This window comes from Crocuta crocuta, unplaced genomic scaffold (assembly GCF_008692635.1).
Source record: "Crocuta crocuta isolate KB4526 unplaced genomic scaffold, BGI_CrCroc_1.0 scaffold11, whole genome shotgun sequence".
Lineage (NCBI taxonomy): Eukaryota > Metazoa > Chordata > Mammalia > Carnivora > Hyaenidae > Crocuta > Crocuta crocuta.
In genome coordinates, this window is record NW_027528624.1 from 5,575,563 (window position 1) to 5,596,670 (window position 21,108).

The 21,108-nt window shown below is 52.9% G+C and overlaps 1 protein-coding gene across 1 annotated transcript in view; it reads left to right on the plus strand.

The window, feature by feature from the left end:
* Nucleotides 1-21,108, plus strand: part of IGF2R (insulin like growth factor 2 receptor) — an 83,642-nt gene that overhangs the window by 20,561 nt on the left and 41,973 nt on the right. The window contains exons 7-18 of the mRNA XM_077755076.1: nucleotides 1,427-1,556; nucleotides 3,210-3,315; nucleotides 5,730-5,892; nucleotides 6,042-6,216; nucleotides 7,023-7,126; nucleotides 12,588-12,752; nucleotides 15,359-15,499; nucleotides 17,006-17,146; nucleotides 18,477-18,614; nucleotides 19,446-19,593; nucleotides 20,068-20,245; nucleotides 20,876-20,991. Coding sequence (XP_077611202.1) covers nucleotides 1,427-1,556; nucleotides 3,210-3,315; nucleotides 5,730-5,892; nucleotides 6,042-6,216; nucleotides 7,023-7,126; nucleotides 12,588-12,752; nucleotides 15,359-15,499; nucleotides 17,006-17,146; nucleotides 18,477-18,614; nucleotides 19,446-19,593; nucleotides 20,068-20,245; nucleotides 20,876-20,991 — 1,705 coding nt within the window. The remainder of the gene's footprint in view (nucleotides 1-1,426; nucleotides 1,557-3,209; nucleotides 3,316-5,729; nucleotides 5,893-6,041; nucleotides 6,217-7,022; nucleotides 7,127-12,587; nucleotides 12,753-15,358; nucleotides 15,500-17,005; nucleotides 17,147-18,476; nucleotides 18,615-19,445; nucleotides 19,594-20,067; nucleotides 20,246-20,875; nucleotides 20,992-21,108) is intronic.

Below are 21,108 nucleotides of genomic sequence, written 5' to 3' on the forward strand. Positions count from 1 at the left end.
TTTTTTTTTTTTTTTTTTTTTTTTTTTTTTTTAATAAAGTAGGCTCCACACTGGCTGTGGGGCCTTGAACTCATGACCCCGAGACCAAGACCTGAGCTGAGATCGAGAGTCGAACGCTTAACTGAGCCACCAGGCACCCTGAAAGTTTGGTTTTTTCTTTTTGATTACTGGCAGTTTGAATTGACCTTCAGTGACTTTGACTCACAATAATTCTTTTAAATTTAAAATTTAAAAATTAGGAAAAAAATGATCTACCAGTTATTGTCCAGATACCGTCTGTCCCCAGGAAGTTGCCGTGGGCCTCAAACCTTGTTTGACAGTGACCCTGAAAACCTCATGAGCAGCTGTAGCGTTGCTGCTGTGTGCCTGACTCTGCACCCTCAGGCCACCTGCCTCCCATCCTGCCTTCAGGAGACCGGTTGGTCTGCTGACGCGGGGTGGGCAGGGAGCCCGCGGCACCCCGGGGCCCTGACGTGGACTAAAACTGTCCCCTCGCCAAGTCTCACGGTACAGCCTAACGATTCGCTTACCTTTTCGTCATCTGGTGCCGCCTCCTGTCCAAGTGGAGAAAAAAGGACAACCATCCCTCTCTGATCGATCAGGCTTTAGTTAAAGACCAGGCTGGGCCTTATTTACTCCTTTGTGGGGGAAATACTTTTTGAATCCCTGTCCTGTGCTGGGCACTGAGTCCCAGCCCTGGATGGAGCTTATAGTCAGGTGGCACGTATGAGGTAAGCATGTAAACCCAATGCTGTGTGAGATGCCTGCGGCGGGGAATGTGAAGTGGTGCCTTAGTGGCCGCTGAGGTCTGGGCAGTGTTCTTGTACATCAGGGCGTTCTTTTCTTTAATCCTCCCCAGATCTGTGGGAGATGCTCCTGCAGTCAGTTGTGTGATCAGAACAAAGTTACAGAAACAGCAAGCGGTGGGTCTATGATTTGAACCCAGAACTGTCTGCAGGTTCTTTGCATGAATGCCCTCATCTTCCCACTGATCCATGGAGTGCCTGCATTTTCTGGGTGGTGTGTAGCTTGGAGGAGGGATGGTGCTGAAGCTGGTGTATCTTCAGGAAAGAGGGGGGCGTGTTCCTTAAGTACAGATTACCCAACAGTCCCTGTGTCTCGGGCACCCCTTCCCTGCCAGGTGAAGCGTGAACACCTTCCCTGCCCTTCCCGGCAGCCCTGTGGGGCAGGAGATGCTGTTCTCACTCCACACGTCCATAGTGGTCACTGGCGTGCGCACAGTCTCAGGATGGGGTTCGGTCTGTCCTAGCTCTTTTTGGTTGCCAAACGCCTACTACTTTGTGTTACTTCAGGGCTTTCAAAAATATGATAACTTTTTTTTTAAAGGGACTCAGTACCTAAGGTTAAGCGTGATTATCGGTCCTGGCGCACAGCCTGGTTCAGCGTCCTGTGTGGTGTTTTACAGACTCCCTGCGGGACTTGAGTCCACAGTTGCGTGGCTGTCCCCCTGGCGCCGCTGCCTGCCTGGTGAGGGGGGACCAGGTGTTTGATGTCGGCCAGCCCAAGGAGGGCCTGAAGCTCATGAGCAAGGACAGGTGAGTGCGCTCTTGGTGCCTGTAACCCTCAGCAAGTGCCTGCAAGATTGCTGCTTCATGTAGGCTTAGGAAGTCATTGGTTGTTGCCGCATGTCACGTAGGCTGCTTTGCTTGCTGATTTTCCGATCGTGTGTCTTTATGGCCATTAAAAATGTGTATCACGATGCAGCCCACATCCATATGTGTATTCCATCCATGAAATAACCCCTGCCTTAACGTGCTTTCCGATAGTCTGGTGTTTTCATGTCATGTCACTCGTGAAGTTGGTTTTGTGCCCACAGTCCTCATTCTCCAGAGGGGCGGTTTGCTGGTGTCCTTGAAGGGAGTAGAGCTTGCTTCCTGACCGGGGCACGGCCGGCACTCTCGTTCCCGTGGGGGGTGGTTTGTTTCTTGTAAGAAGCTGTGCTTTCTGCACGTGGGCTTCTACTGCTTTTGTCACCTCGAATTAGCAGAGAGAGGCTTTTCCCCAGTGTGTCCCACGTGGCCACGGCTTAGATCACATCTTAGCTTCCAGGGGCCTTTGCTAGATGCCTCATCATGGCTGTTGCAGGATAGAACCGGTGGTGTGTCAGGGCGGGTGCTTCTGTCCACAGAAAACACTGGAGCGTGACTTGACTTTAAGAACGGTCGGGAGGTTTCCGTACGTGTGTCTGTATTGGTTTGCCAGGGCTGCCATGACGGAGGCCCAGCGGCTGGCTTCCGCCACGGAAACTACTTTCCTTTCAGTTCTGGAGGCTGCAGGCCCAAGGTGCTAGGAGGCCTGGTTTCTTCTGAGACACGGAGACGGCCCCCTTCTCCCTGTGTCCTCACCTGGTCATTCCTCTTCGTGTCCGTGGCCCAGTCTTTCCTTCCGATACCGCAGTCGTATCTAATTAGCATCCCCTGTGGCCTCCTTTTCACTAAGTCACCCTGTCTTCCAATACAGCCACGTGCCAAGGCCCTGGGGCATTAGGGCTTCAGCAAACGGATTTTAGGGGGACACGGTTCAGCCCTCCCATCGTCTTAAGTGACAAGTGGGTGACTCCTCACGCAGGGAGGGGATTTTGCAGAACGTGGGCTTTGAGGGAAAGCTGGAGCTTGTCTCCAGAGAAGAGGAGGAAGGTCACCCGTTCTTGGATGTTCTGTGACCGTCACCCCGGGGCACCGCGGACACATCCCGCGGGGAGGCCAGCACACAGCCCGGTGGCCCCTGGTCGTGGGGGGGCGGGGTGGCTGGGACACTCGGCTCTTTCCAGGGGTTGGAGGAGAGACCCTGGCTGACTCTCACCAGCTGCTGTGGAGAGAAGCAGTGCTCGCCAGCCCTGTGGACAGGGACGCGCCAGCCGCTCTGCTGTGTTTGTTTTGTTTTCTCAGATCGTTTATACTCCTCTTGTGTTTGTCTTACTCAGCCGGCTTTTCTCAATATTTAAATTTACATGTCACGGTCGTTTTATTTATTTGTAAGAAGAGAATAGTATTCACTGAAGTTTACTTAAGTAAAACAGGATTTTAGACGGGAGATTGGAGTTATTTTGCACTGCGGCTTCCTTCACATTTCAGCGTGTCTTCTTTTCCCCCTCCCGCAGAGGAGTGTGCCGAATGCTCAGGGAAGCAGATTAATATGGATCTAATTCATACATTTACAACCGTCTTTTCTGAATGTGTGTCATTCAGGCTTGTCCTGAGTTACGTGAAAGAGGACGCCGGGGAGCTAGACTTCTGCGATGGTCATAGCCCGGCAGTGACGATCACGTTTGTCTGCCCGTCGGAGCGCAGAGAGGTGAGTGGCTTGCCTCAGGAGGGCTTCCCAGCAGCGGGGGCCGGCTGAGCGAGCACATCCCGGGGTGAGCCGGGGCGGTGGGCCTGGGGGCAGGAGACGGTGAGCCGGGAAGTCGTGCTTCCGGAGACAGACTTTCCTGCATGTGCAAGAATCTCTGGGTATAGCAGCTCAGTGCTCGCTTTTTCTCGACAACCGGGAGGGGCCTCTACATACCTCGACGTAGGATGGCGTGTTGATGTAGGGAGGTGTGTTGTTCGAGTTTGCGTGAAGTGATTTTAAGAGGTTCGTGGAGAGATTTTTAAAATTTACTTAGTAACGCCGATTGGAACGAGCATTTGAAAAGCCATGTGTATAGTCTCAAACCTGTGATTTCCCTGCTATTATTTGTTAGGCTGAGACCAGGTAGAAATAGCTAATTGGTTTAGAGAAACATAGTTAAGACATGAGAACAGATGCTGTGCAGGCCAGAGGCTCGAGTGTCGCGTATGGGGTAGGAGAATTGTGGCCAGAAGGAAGGTTCTTATTCCTCCGGGCTCACAGTGCAGCGTTCTGTCCCCTCCTCCCCCACTCACAGGCGGTCGCTGACCCCGTCCTCCGGGCCTCAGTGCCGACACAGTTGTAAACTCCCTGCAGGTAGGGCCTGCGTCTGCCTGTCCTGGGGCCCATGCGCGGCGGTGTCGCACGTGTCCGTGGCTCTTCAAGTGTCCTGGCAGGTGCGGTGCGGATGGAAGGGAGGCGGTCCCCGGGGAGGAAGGGTAGGGCTTTCCTCTCATTTATTTCTGTCTCCTCATAATAGAATGAAGGGGGAGGAGCTGAATTCTTTTGTGAGGGAACCGTGCTCCCCCCTGCCCCACAAACGAACATGGAATTCGGTCTGGTTTCGGGCTGGCAGCCAGCCCATTTTGTGTGTGTGGGATATGGAGACAACATTGGAGTCCGGGCCAGCTTTCCAGTTTGTGTCCCCAGACTTCCAGGGCCACGTGGTGTCCGCTTAGTAAAGACCAGACCGTCCGGCCGCCGACGCTAGTTCTAGAGGTGAACGTTGGGCGATATTTGCGTACGCCTTCCATTTGAGGTGAAATCTTTCAGGCCCGACGAGACGTTCTAAGCTGGCCGGGGTCTTCGTGTTTCCCTTTCCTGCTGGTATTTTCACTGAGAAATAGTTCCCGCTACCATAACGAAGGGAATTGGGAATGTCCCTCCTTTCTTCTCCGTAAGATACGAGGCACTTCGTGGCGTTAGGAAAGGAGGCCAGTTATTAGTGGAGGGAGAGTCCATTTCTAGCACAGAGCTGGGTGACATTTGACACCTTCACATTTGAAGGTCTCTAAGTGTTTACGCAGGCTCATGGAATGCTCCTAGGAGCTGGACTTTTAGTAAATGTTCACCCTGTCATATGGATCTTTTAAAAAAAAAAGCTTTACTGAGTTTACATAGTGTAAAATACGCCTGTTTCAAGGACAGCGTAACAGCTCGTAGCACATTAACAATTGTGCAGTCTCTGGCACAGTGGAATGTGAGAACATCTCCGTCACCCCAGAAGAAAGCCTGGGCCCGGGAGTGGTCAGTCCCCATCCCTCCCCATCCCACCCGGCAGTTGCTAGTCTACTTTCTGTCTCCATGGATTGGCCCTCTCTGCACGTGTCCGATGTGCAAACCTTGCATGTGGGGGCCTTTTGTGTCCACCTTTGGTTAGCCCTCCGTACCCTGTCACGAATGTCCAGCTTCCCCAGGCCTGGCGGTTGAAGCCTTGGTTTCGAGTTAGATGGACAGAACTGGACTTATGGCTCTCCACAGCTGATGGAGTTGTGGCCTGTGTGTGTAGCCTCGGCCCTTTGTGCGGTGCCTGGCACGCTGCAGGGGCTTGGGAAACGGTCGTGGGGTGGAGCATAGCGTCCTTCCCCATCACACCAAAGATGCGCGGCTGAGCTCATACTTGGGAAAGCAGCCCTTGGCCTGCAGTGTGGCAGAGCTCTGGTTTTGGGGAGAGGGGATGGTGATGCCCCGGCCCTTCCCCGGGGACAGGTGAGGTGTGCCCGAGATTTTGATGACCTCAGGGAAGGGTTAGGACTGTCTCCCCAGACACGCACATGCACGGTGGTTTCCATTCAACTCGGGGGCTCATCTGGCCAGCTCCTTTCAGCTCCGATCGAGAGGAGGGACAGGCTGCATGCCGTCCTCAGGCACAGCTGCCTGTGGGGGTCATGGCTATCGGGTGACCTTGAGCATGGCTCTGAAAGAGACCAGAAAGGTTGCAGGTAGAGTTGTTCTTCGCCAAGGGATGGAACTATTCAGACACATTAACAGAAAAGTGTAAAAACCCAATAATGTAACATATCTTTGGGTGTGTCAGAAGCATAGAAAATCAACACGTAGAAATGTTAATCTTGCTCCTTTCAAACCGCTCCCCATAGGGCACCATTCCCAAGCTCACAGCAAAATCCAATTGCCGCTACGAAGTTGAGTGGGTCACTGAGTATGCGTGCCACAGAGATTATCTGGAAAGTAGGACGTGTTCCCTGAGCAGCGAGCAGCATGACATCACCGTCGACCTCCAGCCCCTTCGACATGACAGAGGTGAGGCGCCTGTGAGCCGAGGGGCCGGGCAGCCTCTGCCGCTGGGGTGGGTGCGTGAGGCAGGGGCGCAGGCTTGTGTGGGGAGCCCCCCGCTTTCTAGCAGCTGTGCACATAACAGCGTCCCTTCCGCTCTCCTCCCCTTCCTTTAGCTTCATCTTCCTCTTACTACACTTCCGACGGGAAGGAATATATGTTCTACTTGAACGTCTGTGGAGAAGTCAACTTGCCTTTCTGTAGTAACAAAGAAGCCGCCGTGTGCCAAGTGAAAAAGTTCGCATCCAATCAAGTCAAAGTAGCAGGAAAATACCAGAATCAGACCCTCCGGTGTGTAAACAGCCTTCATGTCATTTTCAAGTGCATTGTGTCTCCTCTCGTGAAACCTGGCACTCTCGCCTTATCTGCTTCCTCCTTCCCTTTTCCATAAAGTACACACGGGCCCATTTGACTCAGGAGAACAGCTATTTGTCAGCGGCCCTCGCTTTCCAATGAGGCTGTTTCCATTAATGCCGTTCCATTTAGCATCTGCTGTTTGCAAGGAACCACCCTGCCGGAAAGGCGCTTAATCAGGTTACCGTTGCTCTGGCCTTTATATCTTACAACGCACGTTTCTGAGTTTTCTTTGGCAGTTTGAGAACCTGAAATGCCGTTAGCATTTGCATAAAGGTCTGAAACAACTAAGAAAATGCACACCGTGCACTTCCCGCGGCCCTTAACTTGGTAGTCACCGTCATGAAAGCGTTTTGAAAACGCAGCTCTCTGCAAGGAGGTGTGGCCGAGGGTCCCTCAGGTGAGATTGTGTCATGCAGTTGCTAGAGAAACTGTGTGCTGCTCTTCTTGGGCCTTATTTGTTTCATACAGAACGCAGAACAAGAGCAGAAGGGTTTTCATGCTCATGGCAAAGCCCTCAGCGCCTTCTTCCAGCCAGCTATCACTTTGTAGTAGGAGGACAGGCCCGTACATTTGGAACTCATTTCCTCTGGAGGTTTTCCCCAGCTGGCCGGAGCGCGGGCTGTTGTGTGTCAGGACTGATTTGTTGATGGTGTGCAAAAGGCTTCACGTGGAGATGTGTAACGGCTCAGATTTCTTTCTTGGTTCTACCAGACCTGTGTGTGTTTATCGCAAACATCTAGGTACTCGGATGGAGACCTCACCTTGATATATTCTGGAGGTGACGAGTGCAGCTCGGGCTTCCAGCGGATGACCGTCATAAACTTTGAGTGCAATAAAACTGCAAGTGAGTGGCGACGGTGGGGGCAGGGCGTGTGTGTGTGTGGTGGGGGGTCGTGCCTGCTCTTTGTAGTGCTGGGGACACGTGTGTTCCTGGGAGCCGTGTGCTGAGCCGGCCAGTCGGATGTTCCCCTTCGGACGTGACCCCCTCTGGTCCACAGACTGGGTTTTGCTGCTGGAGGGGGTAGGGGTGCCCCTTCCATCCCAGCCCGCCAGCGACACACATCCTGTTTCCATTTTCCTTTGCTCTCTGTTTGTTTTGGGAATGGGCCCAGCATGGGGCTTGCTGGGAAGGCGTTTCTGCCCTGAATGCTGCCTCACACTAAAGCGTGTGCAGGTCTGGCGGGGTGGCTTTGCTCACTACCCCCCTGGAGGGGGGGGTCCCAGAGGGCTCTTCTCTTCGTAATGAAGCTTCAAAACAACCCTTTATGCAAATAATGGCTCTGTGGTGGAGGCTCGATGTGGGGATCGCGGGAGGTCACAGGGCAAGTTTAAACAGAGCGTGTGCTTTTTCTGAGCAGTTAGGATGAGCTTTCTTGAAGTCACAGGGGCACTGGTGTTTCTAAAAGCTGTGCTGTTATCTGTATGTTTTTTAAAAATTAAAGTGTTATTATTTTTTAAAAATGTTTATTTTTGAGAGAGAGAGAGCGAGCGAGCGTGCGCTCAAGAGAGCGCGCATTCCCAAGCTGGGGAGGGGCAGAGAGAGGGGGACAGAGGATCTGAAATGGGTGCTGACAGCAGCGAGCCCGATGCGGGGCATGAACTCACAAACTGCGAGATCATGATTTGAGTTGAAGTCAGATGCTCAACCAACTGAATCACCCAGGCGCCCCCCAAAATGTTTTTATTTTTGAAAGAGAATGCACAAGGGAGGGGCAGAGAGAAAAGGGGACAGAGGATCCAAGGCGCGCTCTGTGCTGGCAGCAGCAAGACTGATGTGAGGCTCCAGCTCACAAACTGGGAGATCATGACCCGAGCCTGAAGTCAGACGCTTAACCGACTGAGCCACTGAGGCGCCCCTCTACTGTCTGTATTTTGGAGATCTTGGGCACAGTTTGCATCCGTAGAGAGGTGAGGGGTGCCATCACTGCTGGAGAGCTGTCCTGTCCGTTGCACACGGGCAGACTGAGCCCCCTCCCCCTTCTGGAGCTGGCCTGGCCCCAGTCAGCTGTGCAGCCGTGGAAGCTGGAGAGGCTGCTCTGCCCCCGAGGGTCTTTCTGGCTCTCTGTTCTGTTTGTTTCGTGTGTTTCTATGGCAGTTTTGACCGTCGGTCATGAGGCAGGTTCCTGTGTGGTTCGGCAGGGGCTCTGGGAGGGGCAGCTTGCGCCCCGTGTAAGCCATGCTCCAGAAGCTCGTGTCCGCAACGGTTTGGCGAGGCTGTGACTGGCCCTGTGCTCTCACAGGCCACCTTGGGCGCAGGCAGAGAGGGAGCCCGGTGAGAGCCGATGGGAAGGTTTCAAATCAGTGTGACTCCCACGTCCCCTTTGCCATGAACCCTGCTGTCTTCCCGTGCACCTTGGCCTCGCCCGGGACTCTCTTTGCCGGCCCTTTAGATAACACCCACATTCAAGTGGATTTGTTCAACACACGTTTTGTCCTTATCATTTATCTAGACCTCATGGGGCCTACGGTACTGTGACGGCCACACCCTTGCCAGGCTTTGACGCCAGAGGGGCAGCGGGAGCGAGCACGCTGCCCAGGCTGCTGGCTGGGCCGGGGCCACAGGCACGCCCTGCGCCTGCGACCTCCATGAGGAGCGGCCTGGGGTACAGGCAGCTGTGAGCACCCAGGCGATTAGGGGAAGAGGGGGCACTGCCCGGTGAGCCCTGCAGGGTGCGTGGGAGGGGTCAGCCGGGCACAGAAGTGGGGTGGCCGTGGGACCAGAGGGAGAGGGAGCAGCTCACACAGAGGCTCGGGTGTGGGCAAGTGTGAGCAAGGTCAGAGCTGCCAACTCAGAACATGGCTACAGACGACCCTAGAAATGAGCGTATGAAGCTTGCATGTCCTGCAGAGGACGTGGGTTTTCTCTGGAGGTCAGCGTGGAATCCCAAGGGCTGGAGGTTGGGGGAGGATGAGCCTGGTTTGCGCGTGGCCTGTGGGTGCATCTCCCATGTGGTTTGAATACCCCCCTGCCCTCCTCAGATTCCCAACTTTCTTCCATCATCTTTTCCTTTTCCAGGCTTTTCCGACCTGTCTCTGAGGTCTAGCCCTTCTTACTCTGTGTCCCAGCGCCTGGAGATGCGCCCTGTTTCTGACTCGGTGTCCCCAGGCCTGCGGGAGGGCCCCTCCTGTGGTCCCAGCCTCCCTCCGACCTTGTTCTGTTCTGGGCTTTTTATAAATGACTTGGCTGAGATCTTCGCGTGCGCGCTGATCTCATTTCGGCATGCCGGAAGGGCAGAGTAGGGATCTAAAAAGATCCCAGCGGGTGAGGAGGATATTGAGAAGGGCACGAAGTCTGGAGCCACTGAGGAGCACATGTGCCGGAGCACCGGCGCCCCAGGGAGCCAGGGCTCGAAGAGAGTACTAACGGGCATCGTTTCCTCTTGTGTCCTCTGCATTTCCAAACATGCAAGTAGAAAGAACACTGTAATGTAAACTCATACACTCGCCACTCCTTACCGAACGGTTGCTAACGTTTTGCCAAATTTGCTTTGCCCGTCGCTGGTGGATCCTAACGTGGCAGCCACCGCCATCACTTTGCATGACCTCAGAGCCTTTATCAGACCAGACAGGAGTGACAGAGACGCCCTGATGCCCCAAACTCAGTGTCTTACAAGGCTGTGTTGGTTAGGCGAGTGGCAGGAAGCCCAGACGGCAGCGGGGATGCCAGATGATTTGTGAGGGGTTTTGACTCTGTTCTCCTACTGGAGGTGGATTATAAAGTATTTACAGTTCCTTCCAGCTCTGTGATTCAGCTCTTCAAACTCTACAGTTCTTTCATTATTGCTTTGTTCAAATTTAAATGTAGAGTTTTCTGAGAAAAACTCCTTGGTGGATTTTATTTGGATAAATGGAATGTCGTTTTTGCACGTGAATGGGTGTTAATTGGTTACATAATGTAATGTGGTTTATAGTTTAACTGAGGTCTCCAAGAACTATTTATGCTCATGAATCTAGGGTTTATACAGTTTTAAGACACAAAGGTGCATAAATTTACTGTTTCAGCTTATATCTGTGTGTACACACACACACACAACCATTTATTTTAGTAACTTACGTCTGGTTTGCTGCAATGTGGTCCTTATTATCTGTGACCTTGTCAGATAAGGACATGAAATCATTTTTTTTTTTTGAAGAGCTATATCTTGGAATAGGTGATACAGAGCTACTCGTAAATTTAACTGATTCTTTACAGTAGAGGTCTATTTTCTTTAGTTCAGTGCAGGTCATTGGAGGGGCTGGGGGTGGGGCTCTGCTCCACGTGGTCATCTTGTGTCTCCCATGTGGTTGTCGTTGTCTGTGCACGTGGCCTCGAGGGACTCTTCAGAAGGGGAACAGCATTTTTTACGGGCCAGAACTAAGTGACATGGCTCGACCCCAGAAGCAAGGAGGCTGGGACGTGAAGCTTAGCTGTGCACCTAGGAGGAGAATTAAGCCAGTTTGGTGAGTGGGTAGCCTTGTCCTTGCGATGGTATGATGTGAAATGGTGCTGCAGGCAGAGAACAACCTGGTTCCACTGCAGAAATCTGCTTTCCCTTGAGCTGGGGAGTTGCAGCTCACTGTTCTTCTGCAGTCCACTGAGTAGTTAATAAGAACATAGGTACGATGCACACCAGTGGTTGTTTAAAACCGACTCTCTCTCATTATTAGTAAGTTTCAGATGCAGAACCGGCCTGGAGCAGGGGTGGATAGTGGAGAGCCCTTCCTAGTGTCATTTAATGACTCATAAACTCACCTGGTACAAGAGAAACGCGGCGAATACTTCAAGCTTGTGGGAAACACGGATCTTTTCCAGATAGTGAAATACGAATCCCGTAGGAGAAAGCTGTGCGTCAGTCGTGTGGGTGGGGTGAAGAGGCAGATGAGTTTCACTGCTGGGGGGGGCAGCGCAGTGGAGGGAGGGCACAGCGGTGCCGACTAGGGGGCTGGGCTCCTTGTCAAATGGGAAGCCAGGAGTGCTGCTGCTCCCAAAGAATGGGGTGAAGTATGTGCATTTAAAAGAAAAGAAAAAAAAACCCCACAGGAGTATAGAGAAGTATTGCCTTGTAGTTACGGTTATGTGCCTGGCTCTGGGGCCAGACTGTCTGGGTTTGAATCCTGGCTCCTCTGCTCTCTAGCTATGAAACCATCAGCAAATTATGTAGCCGCCCCTTAACCTGTAGAAACGGGGCCACAACCGTACCTGTGCCACAGGGTTTTACGATTAAATATGCCAATGTATGTATCAAGTACCTAACCCAGAGCCTGTTTCCTGCAGCCTCCCTACCCCCACTCCTGTGGGTAGCACGTAGATGCTCAGCGCCTGGCTCAGGTTGTGCTCGGTACAGGTTAGCTGCTCTTGCTGGTATTATAATTGTAATGTTTATAATATTAAAGATTCAAGAAAAATTGTAATCAAAACATGATTTGCCCTTGGCACAAAATATTATTTCCCTTTCCTTTAGAACATTGTGCACTTCAGGGCACTAAACCTCAAGAAAGACACATCATGTAGCAGGTCCAGAGGAAGATTATTAAACTATCGAGGAAGATTATTAAACTATCGAGGGCTGGAAAACAGAGCGCTGTGCCAGCGGTCCACCAGCCTGGAAGGGCGAGGGGATAGTATTTCTAGTGAGGGGGAAATCCCCAAGGTTCACCGAATCCCAGGCTACGTGGCTCAGGGAAGTGGCCCACGGAGAGCTGGCTTTCAGGCTGGAGCCGACCTGTCGGGGCTCCCTGGAGCGGTGGGGAGCAGAGGGCCGGGTAGGGTAGGGTAGGGCAGCAGAGGCCTGTGCACGTGATGGGGGCCTGAGGGCCGACGATGCTGGGGCGTCTGGGGGCGTGCCTCTGAGCTCTGAGGCTACGTAGACCTCACACATTTCCGTGGGCGCCGTTGTCCATTGTGACTCTTTCAGTTTAGGGCTGGATCACAGGGAGCTCCCCTTGCCCGAAATCGCATCAGAAGCCCTGGGGCTCATGGAGCCCAGAGGATGCCCGTGAGCCTGCGGGGGGCTGAGTGCAGCCCGTGTGCAGCAAGCCCTGTCCACCCAGTCCTCGTCAGCATTCCTTTCCCGCCCTTGGTGAATGTGTTGTAACAGCCTTATGGCCCACTGACACCATCTTAGCAAGACGGAGGGGCACACACCTGCTATGGAGGGGTTGATGGTTGAAACTTCAGAGATGCCTCTCTGATCTCCGGCGCCTCTCGCGTCTGAGCTTTGGGACTCGAGTTTAACCGCCCAGCTGGCACTGGTGTCCTGTTGGCTGACATCCTTGGGTTTTGGTCACATCATGGAGTAGCTTTCCTTCCTTCTCCAATGGCACAGGTAATGACGGGAGAGGAGACCCTGTCTTCACCGGGGAGGTAGACTGCACCTACTTCTTCACGTGGGACACTAAGTACGCCTGCATCAAGGAGAAGGAGGACCTCCTCTGCAGCGTCACTGAAGACAAGAAGCGCTATGACCTGTCGGCTTTGGCTCGGCACTCAGGTAGGGCTCCTGTGCTCCGTGGAGGCCAGTCCGCAGGCTGGCGGGAGCGTTCTCTCAGCTCTTCCCCCGTGAGTGCATTCGGAAGGGCTCTTACCGTTTTCCTTAACCGTCACCTAATTGCATCCCGACCTCTCCCCCCTTCTCATGCCACGGTACAAATTGTTAGACGTGACACTGAATGAATGAGGGGGCAACGATCTCAGCTCGAGGTTGGCCTTGATCTTCTAGTTGTGAGAATTGAGTCAGAACTGCCAAGGACCAGGCCTTGTGCTTAGTGATTAGAAAGTCTTTTATTTTAGATTTCAATTCTTGTTAAGTAAGCAGCTGTTGAAAGTTGTCGCCACACATGCACGCGTCCGTGTCTGCGTGGTGCTGGGCGTAAACGCAGCGCGGTGATGCACTCTTAGCAGGTACATGTGCCGGGTCACTGTGTTGTGTGTGCAGGACGAGTACAGGTCTCTGTGTCAGTTACAGCTTTCTGGGGAAAAAAAGCAGAATTTAAAGTCTTACAACAGCCTTCAGGGAGGCAGTGTGTACCTTGTACCCGGTCTGTCGGGCCCGTGGGCTTGCACACCGTGTGTGAACCCGGTGGAGCTGGAGTCCACTGTGCTTTGACCGTGCTTTCCTGTCTCTAAAGCGGTGTCAGCAATCTGCACCCACCCCCATATGCTCATGGAAGGGGGCGGGGGCCTTCGGGTGCTGTGGCTCTTGCCCTGTTGCACACACCAAGCGTGATGAGCTTTGTCATCGAGGCCTGGTGTCACCTTAAAGACAGCCACGGTGGGTGTACAGGTCTGCTCAGCAGGTGGTGTTGAGCGTTGGTTATGTGGCAGGTTCCAGACAGGGTCCTGGAGCACAGGAGCAAGCGTGGCGGACATGACCCCTGCCCCAGGCCTTCGAACCTCTCTGAGGCCCGGCAGACTGAGGGCTAAAAACTGGGGTTCCCATCAGGGAGACTGAATGCAGCTGGGACATTTTTAGTGTGACCGACATTGTAGGTGTCGTAGGAGTGAACAGCATAGAGATAACACCCGCCCGACGTCACAGAATCGCCCGTGCGGTTGGAGCGATGACTCATGTGTTCTGAATCCCCATCTGGCGAGGACAGTATAATATTAGAAAAAGGAATTCCTCTCCGGTGGAGTGTTGGAGAGCTGCTTTCTGAACATGAGACGTCTATAAATGTTCAGCGGTGGTGCGCTGCCTCGGAAGCAGACGTTCTCTGTGCGTTGGTAGCTCGGCACCCGTTAGGCTGGGAAGGGTGCCATGGGGAAGCTCTGGTGCGCGTGTGTTCGTGAAGAGACTGGCTTTGTGCGGTGGAGAGCGAGCATTGCTCTGTGTGTACGTGAGCGACTCGCCTGCCTCCTCGGGCCTCACTGGTGTGACGCTAGACTGAGTGCGTCTGTCAGACCCCTTGTTTGGTCTTGTGGTTGTGTGCAGGACGCCCACGGGCCCGGGGGCCTGTGAGGGACGCACAGGTACATGCACTCAGTCCCCCAGCGTGTGCCACCGCACGGGCGCTGCTGGGACACGGGGACTTCTGCAGGGCTCGCGCAGACCCCCCAGGATTGGCTCCTTCCCTGAACTCCTTCCTTGCCGGCTCCAAACTGGCCTCCGTCTTCCGGCTTGTCAGCCCACACACTCCCTTGTCCTTGTCATTTGTGTTTGTGTGGCTGTCCATGGGTTCTTTTTTTTTTTTTTAATTTTTTCAATGTTTTATTTATTTCTGAGAGAGTGTGAGCAGGGGAGGGTCAGAGAGGGAAGGAGATACAGAATCTGAAGTAGGCTCCAGGCTCTGTGCTAGCTGGCAGCACAGAGCCCAACGTGGGGCTCGAACCCACGAACTGTGAGATCATGACCTGAGCCGAAGTCGGACACTTAACCGACTGAGCCACCCAGGCACCCCTGTCCGTGGGTTCTTCTGGATGGTCGACAGTGCGCATGGCGCTTCAGAGTATCAGTGTTCCTTCCAACAGGCGGGGGGCTTCCCCCTGCGAACCCCTGTGTCCGCATGCCCGTCACTCGCAGCTCTCCTTCATCGCTTTGGGGTCTGTTCTGGGGACGCCTTCCAATGTGGTCCTCCTCGTAGCGGTCATGCGTGCTCCCTTGACCTTCCGTGCAGTCCCGATCCTGCTCGGACAGGACTGCTTCACGAGCTGTGTGAGCTCAGGGACCGCTGCGTCCTGTTGTCTTCCAGAAACCAAGCCAGCCCCACGCTCGCTCTGCTGGCATGGGAGACTTTCTGGGGGTCGGGGGAGGGCATGTTACCCGTGGTGTGGCGTTCTGCCTCCCAAGGCACGGGCTGCCGTCCTGATTTGCGTTTCCGTTCCTGATTTCACACTCTGCCTACCCCTGTGGAGCGCGCGATTCTGGGGAGGTGTGGGGCATGCCTTGTTTCGGTCACATTAAGTGAGAGCCTCGTTATCTCGGTGAATCTGTGCCTTCTGTCTGCCCGCCTCCGGAAACCTGAGTGCCTGAGGTTCCTCAACCGCGTGCCCGGTGAGCTTTGGCCTTTTCCTTTGGCTTAATCACCATTTATGGGGTGACTCACAGAAATAATCATTGCCTTTGGCCAAAAGCAGATTTTTTTTTTTTTTTAATCACAGAACCGGAACAGAATTGGGAAGCCGTGGATGGCAGCCAGAGGGAAACAGAAAAGAAGCACTTCTTTATTAACATCTGCCACAGAGTGCTGCAGGAAGGCCAGGCAAGGGGCTGTCCTGAAGATGCGGCCGTGTGCTCTGTGGGTGAGTGTGCGGCGGGGGGGCGGGCCGTGTGCTCTGTGGGTGAGTGTGCGGCGGGGGNGAGGGCCATGGGCCGTGTGCTCTGTGGGTGAGTGTGCGGTTGTGGGGGTGGGCCGTGTGCTCTGTGGGTGAGTGTGCAGTGGGGTGGCGGGCCGTGTGCTCTGGGTGAGTGTGCGGTGGGGGTGTGAGTGTGGGGGCTGGGCTGTGTGCTATGTGGGTGTGTGTGTGGCAGGGGTGCCTGGGCTCTGTGGGTGAGTGTGCGGNTCTGTGGGCGAGCGTGCTGGGGCGGGGCGGTCGTGGTGTCCCCTTCAGGCGTGTGGGGCTCGGCCGGGGCGCATCCAGTTTGGAGCGGGTTAGGAAATCTTCCTGTGGTTTATGTAAATCTCTCTGGGTTCAGCGTGCGCAGGACGGGAAAGAAAAAGAAGTTGCTGATTCCGACGCAGGTGGCTGCTGGCTGTGCTCTAGAAGCCGCAGCACTTCCGCGTCCTCCTGTTGGCCAGAGCCTCCTGATGTTAGCTGACACCTAACTGGGGACGGAAGGAACCACGCTGGGAATTACTTGATTATCTCCTCACTTTGCAGCGTGAGGAATAACCTTGCCAGTACTTGCGTAAAACAGATTTTGAGGGGTTTTTTCCCGTTTTTGTGTTTTTGTAACAGATTGACTGCCTGTAATTGTTAGTAAGTTAGGGCTTAAGGCGAGTGGGCTGTTGCCGTACTCTTCACATGCCAGTACTGGTGTCCCGGAGGGTTCCTGCAGTAGCTCTGCTCGTCCCGTGGCTTTCCGGAGGTGAGACTTCTCCGTGTGGCACAGGTGTTCGGCACGCTGGCTGTCACTGACGGCTGCCCTCGTAGGTGAGAGGCAGGGAGAGTGATCACCATCTGTCACCAGCCCTAGATAAGGAGCTGTGAACTCAGGTCGGGTTCTGGAATTCCGCCAGCTTCCAGAATGGGTGACGTGTCTTCGGGAGCAGGTCCAGGTGTGCCCATGCCACTGTTTAAGAAGGACGAGGGACGCTTTCGGTGCTTCCTAGTCAGTCAGCTGAACCAAGAATGAAGCAGTCCCCTGCCAGGCTTGCCGAACAGGTTCATTTGGTCTCCGCTTGGTCATGGGACAAACTCTCGTCTCTTGGCTGTTCTTCCAAGAGGCTGTGTGTGTCAGGGGAGCCGAGGCCCTGAATGTGGAGGAACGGTGTTCCCTCCTGGGGTGGTGTGACACGAACTCTTGCTGTCTGCCTCACCTGCTCCCCTGGGGACGCTGTGCATTGTTACTGCACTTTTCCTGCTCAGCCCGGAGGTGGCCTTGCTGTCCCCAGTGTGGCTGCCATCACCTGGCCAAACCTGTCACTCGAAAAAAACCCACCGACCACGGGGGCAGGCTACGCAGTTGGGGAGCCGACCACAGCACGCCTGTGGGTTCCTAGCTGATGTTTTTATAACTCTCCATCTGTATCATTATCATTTTAAATCACGTCTCCTGTTTTTTTTACCCACCTTTCTTTTTTCCAGATAAGAATGGATTTAAAAATCTGGGCAAATTTATTTCTTCTCCCACAAAAGAGAAAGGAAACATTCAACTCTCGTATTCAGACGGCGATGATTGCGGCCGTAAGAAGATAACAACGAACATAACACTTGTGTGCAAGCCAGGTAAAACATTTTTTAAGAAAGGGAAAAGGTGAAACCTTTGCGTGGATTTTGCCACAGGTGGGCCTGCATTCATCGTTTCTCTCAGGCCGCTGCCAGGAAGGGGAGGTTGTGCTGAGCACTCACGTTCTGGAGCCTCTGGTGACGTGGTCTGTTGAATTTGGTCCCCCACCCCCACCCAAAACCAATCCAGAAATGGAGAAACCATATGGTGTCAGGACAGTGTTGCAGTTTTCCAAATGAGTTATGGGTCCAGCTCCGCTTCCTCTTCCTGAGGACTGATAGCGAGCCGCCATGCTGGCTGCTGAACTTCCTCCAAGGGGGTTAAGAGGTTCAAGGGCTCAAGTGCTGTCCGTGAGCTCTCTGTTTAAACACAATGCTCCTCTTCGCTTCCCTTTGTTTATAGGCTTACATTGTTTTCACAGGTTCACAACCTGTATATGTTCATGCGTTTTCTGAAAACGTTCCTCAAAACATGTATTTTATGAATGCTCTTCTGCGTCTCAGTTTATATTTCTAAGTTTGAGGGACGTCCTCGTTGATAATGGTTTGGTCGTACTATTTTTAAACACGTTCCCTATTGTTGGATTAATAACATGTTTCCAGCGTGGGTGTTTGTGCTGTTGCATATCCCTTGTCCACCTCCTGCTGAAATATTTTCTTTGGATAAATGCCCAGCTGTGGGATAAGGTCAAGGGCGAGGACTATTTTTTGGTTTTGAGTGTTTTTTTTTTTAAATGTGGTAAAATATACATAATATGAAATTTACCGTTTTTAAGAAACTGTAGTAAGATACACGTGATGTGAAACTCGGTTTCTTAAAGTTAAAAAAAAAATTCGTTTTTTTTAACCTTTATTTTTTGAGAGAGACACACAGAGCATGATCCGGGGAGGGGCAGAGAGGGAGGCACAGAATCCGAAGCAAGCTCAGGGCTCTGAGCTGTCAGCACAGAGCCTGACGTGGGGCTTGAACTCACGAGCTGTGAGATCATGACCTGAGCTGAAGTCAGACACTTAACTGACTGAGCCACCCCGGGCGCCCCTTAACGTTTTTAAAGTGTACAGTCCAGTGGCACGAAGGACATTCAGTGTTGTGTGGCCATCAGCATCATCGTCTCCAGAACTTTCTTATCTTCCTGAATGAACTTGGTCCCCAGTGGACACTAATGCCCCACCCCCTTCCCCAGCCCATAGCAGCCCTTCCGCCCCCGCTTCGTTCTGCCTCTGTAGGTTTGACTACCCTCAGAACCTCAAGTAAGCAGAATCACAGTGTTTGTGGGACTGTTTTTATATTAGGAGCAATTAGTGATACGTACTTCCTCCTCGTTGGCAGGTGATCTAGAAAGTGCTCCGGTGTTGAGAATGTCTGGGGATGGTGGTTGCTTCTATGAGTTTGAGTGGCACACAGCTGCTGCCTGCGTGCTGTCCAAGACAGAGGGCGAGAACTGCACGGTCTTCGATTCCCAGGCAGGTGCGTGTGCCCGCACAGAACCTTTGGTACTTCGGTGCCACCCGGAACTGCTTAGGTTTTGTTTTTTTCCTTAAATGTTTTCTTTCCTTTTTTTTTCAAGTTTATTTTTGAGAGAGAGAGAGCATGAGTTGGGAGGGGCAGAGAGAGAGGGAAACACAATCTGAAGCAGGCTCCAAGGCTCTGAGCTGTCAGTACACAGCCTGACGCGGGGCTTGAACTCATGAACTCTGAGATCATGACCTTAGCTGAAGTTGGACACTCAACCGACTGAGCCACCCAGGTGCCTCTTCCTTATTTTCTATGAGAGTTTTAGAGATAGCCTGCTTCAGAATTACGTTAATGCTGTTTCACCCAAATTCTGAAAATTGGATGTTTGTGGAAAAAACAAACAAACAAAAAAAAACTACCTCTTAAATCATGGTAGATGGAGGTGGGTTTGCTGGATGCAAAACTTGAAGATCCCAAGAAAAGAACTGGGTTTGAAAAGGCTTTTTGCAGAAGTGTAATGGCCCAGAAACCTACCTTGCTTATTAGACTTTTCAAGAAGGTCACTGAGTTGTGGTCATCCAGATTTGAATACACTAGTTGTTTATTCAGCCAGCATTTAGGGGCTTCGAATAGGGTTTTTAGGTTAATGCAGTAAAAGGTGCTTGGGGGTCGTGAATCCAAGTCCAGGGGAAGTATCCGTAAGGGCAGCTATGGGGGCCTGACGGGGAAAGCCTCTTCTCTGCCATCAGACGGTTTCTGGGAAGACTTTCTTTGGAGCTGTGGACTCAGAGCCCCTGTTCTGGACTGTGGTCCAGTGTTGGCAACGTTTTCACTCTTCCTTAGGGTTTTCCTTTGATTTATCACCTCTCACGAAGAAGAATGGTGCCTATAAAGTTGAGACCAAGAAATACGACTTTTACATAAACGTTTGTGGCGCGGTGTCTGTGAGTTCCTGCCAGCCGGGCTCTGGAGCCTGTCAAGTATCAAAAAGGCAAGTATAACTATTTTTAGTTACGGGCTCGCCTTAGGTATCTTGCACTAACAAATATTCAGAAATGGGTGTGTTCTTGCTTTGCAAGGAGCATTAAGCACTGAGAAGCCCTGGCCTAGAAACCAGAGGATGCTAGCTTAATGTCCTAGATGAGGAGGAGCAGGCCGCACCCTCGGAATTTACATAATACCTCCTGTGTAGCTGGCAGTTCTGGTTTGTGAGATAGTTACACACACGCTACTCTGCTCAGCTTGGTAGTGGTTCGGTGAGGCGGTGGTACTCACACCAGGCATGCTGAGTGTGGCCTTGGGTCCTGGAGTGGGGGTGGGGCTGTAGACCGTGGTGACGGGCAGCCTGGAGCCTGGGCGTTGCCCCCACCCACTGGGGGTGGCCCTTCCATCAGCATCCCAGCACTGCAGACTTCGGGCCCTGGAGTCCATTCTGAGAGATGTTTGTTTGCTCTGCTCGTTGTAGTGATAACAAAGCCTGGAACTTGGGACTGAGTAATGCTAAACTTTCCTATTACGACGGGATGATCCAGTTGAACTACAGGGATGGCACGCCCTATAACAACGAGAAGCATACGCCGAGAGCTACGCTCATCACCTTCCTTTGTGACCGGGATGCTGGCGTCGGTCTCCCTGAGTATCAGGTAGGAACTGTGCGGCGCGTGGGTGTCCGTCACCGCGGAGAGCTGGGAGGGAGAGAGCGCAGTCCCGTCGAGGTGGGGGAAAGGAAGACAACGGGTAGGACCGGGCTGGTGACTTTCTGGAGGGAGGTGAGGCTGCAACCACAGGTGAAGTGTGAGTTCTGGCCTTTCCTGGGGATGAACCATTAACTTGTCTGGCCCCCTGATGGGCACACAGGGGCCGGTTGTGGGCCCCTTATTTAGAAGCAGAGCTATTATTAGTCTGGTGTCCTGGCCCAATCATCATCTCCTGTGATTTTAAGTAATCTTTTTAGATTTGCCAGGGTACCTAGGCAGTGTTCATTTTCTGAGCTGCTTATTCGGTGGGCTGTGTACCTCAGTGGTAGCCCACCACCCTGTTGGTTTTGGGGACAAAATTGCATCAAAAACCATTCCTCTGTGCCACTTAGCAGAGGCTAGATTTCCGTCTTAGTTTATTACTGGGAAGTCTTCATGTTAATAAGGTAAACGTGGCTGAGCAGACTCTTTTTCCTATAGTTCTTACCAACAAAACATGCCCACCATTTTGTAAATGCTGGCTTGACTGACGTCACCCTCTTTGCCATCCCATTTCTCTCCTTGTCCTGTGTTCAGGAGGAAGACAATTCTACCTACAACTTCCGGTGGTACACTAGTTACGCCTGCCCAGAGGAGCCCCTGGAGTGTGTGGTGACTGACCCCTCCACACTGGAGCAGTACGATCTCTCCAGGTGAGGCCAGAGTCAGCCAGGCCTTGGCCTTGGCCTTGGCCCTGGCCCAGGCTCAGTGTAGTGCTAAGCTGCTGGCTTAGGCTTTGCTGCTGAGCATGTAGCTGAGTTGATAATAGG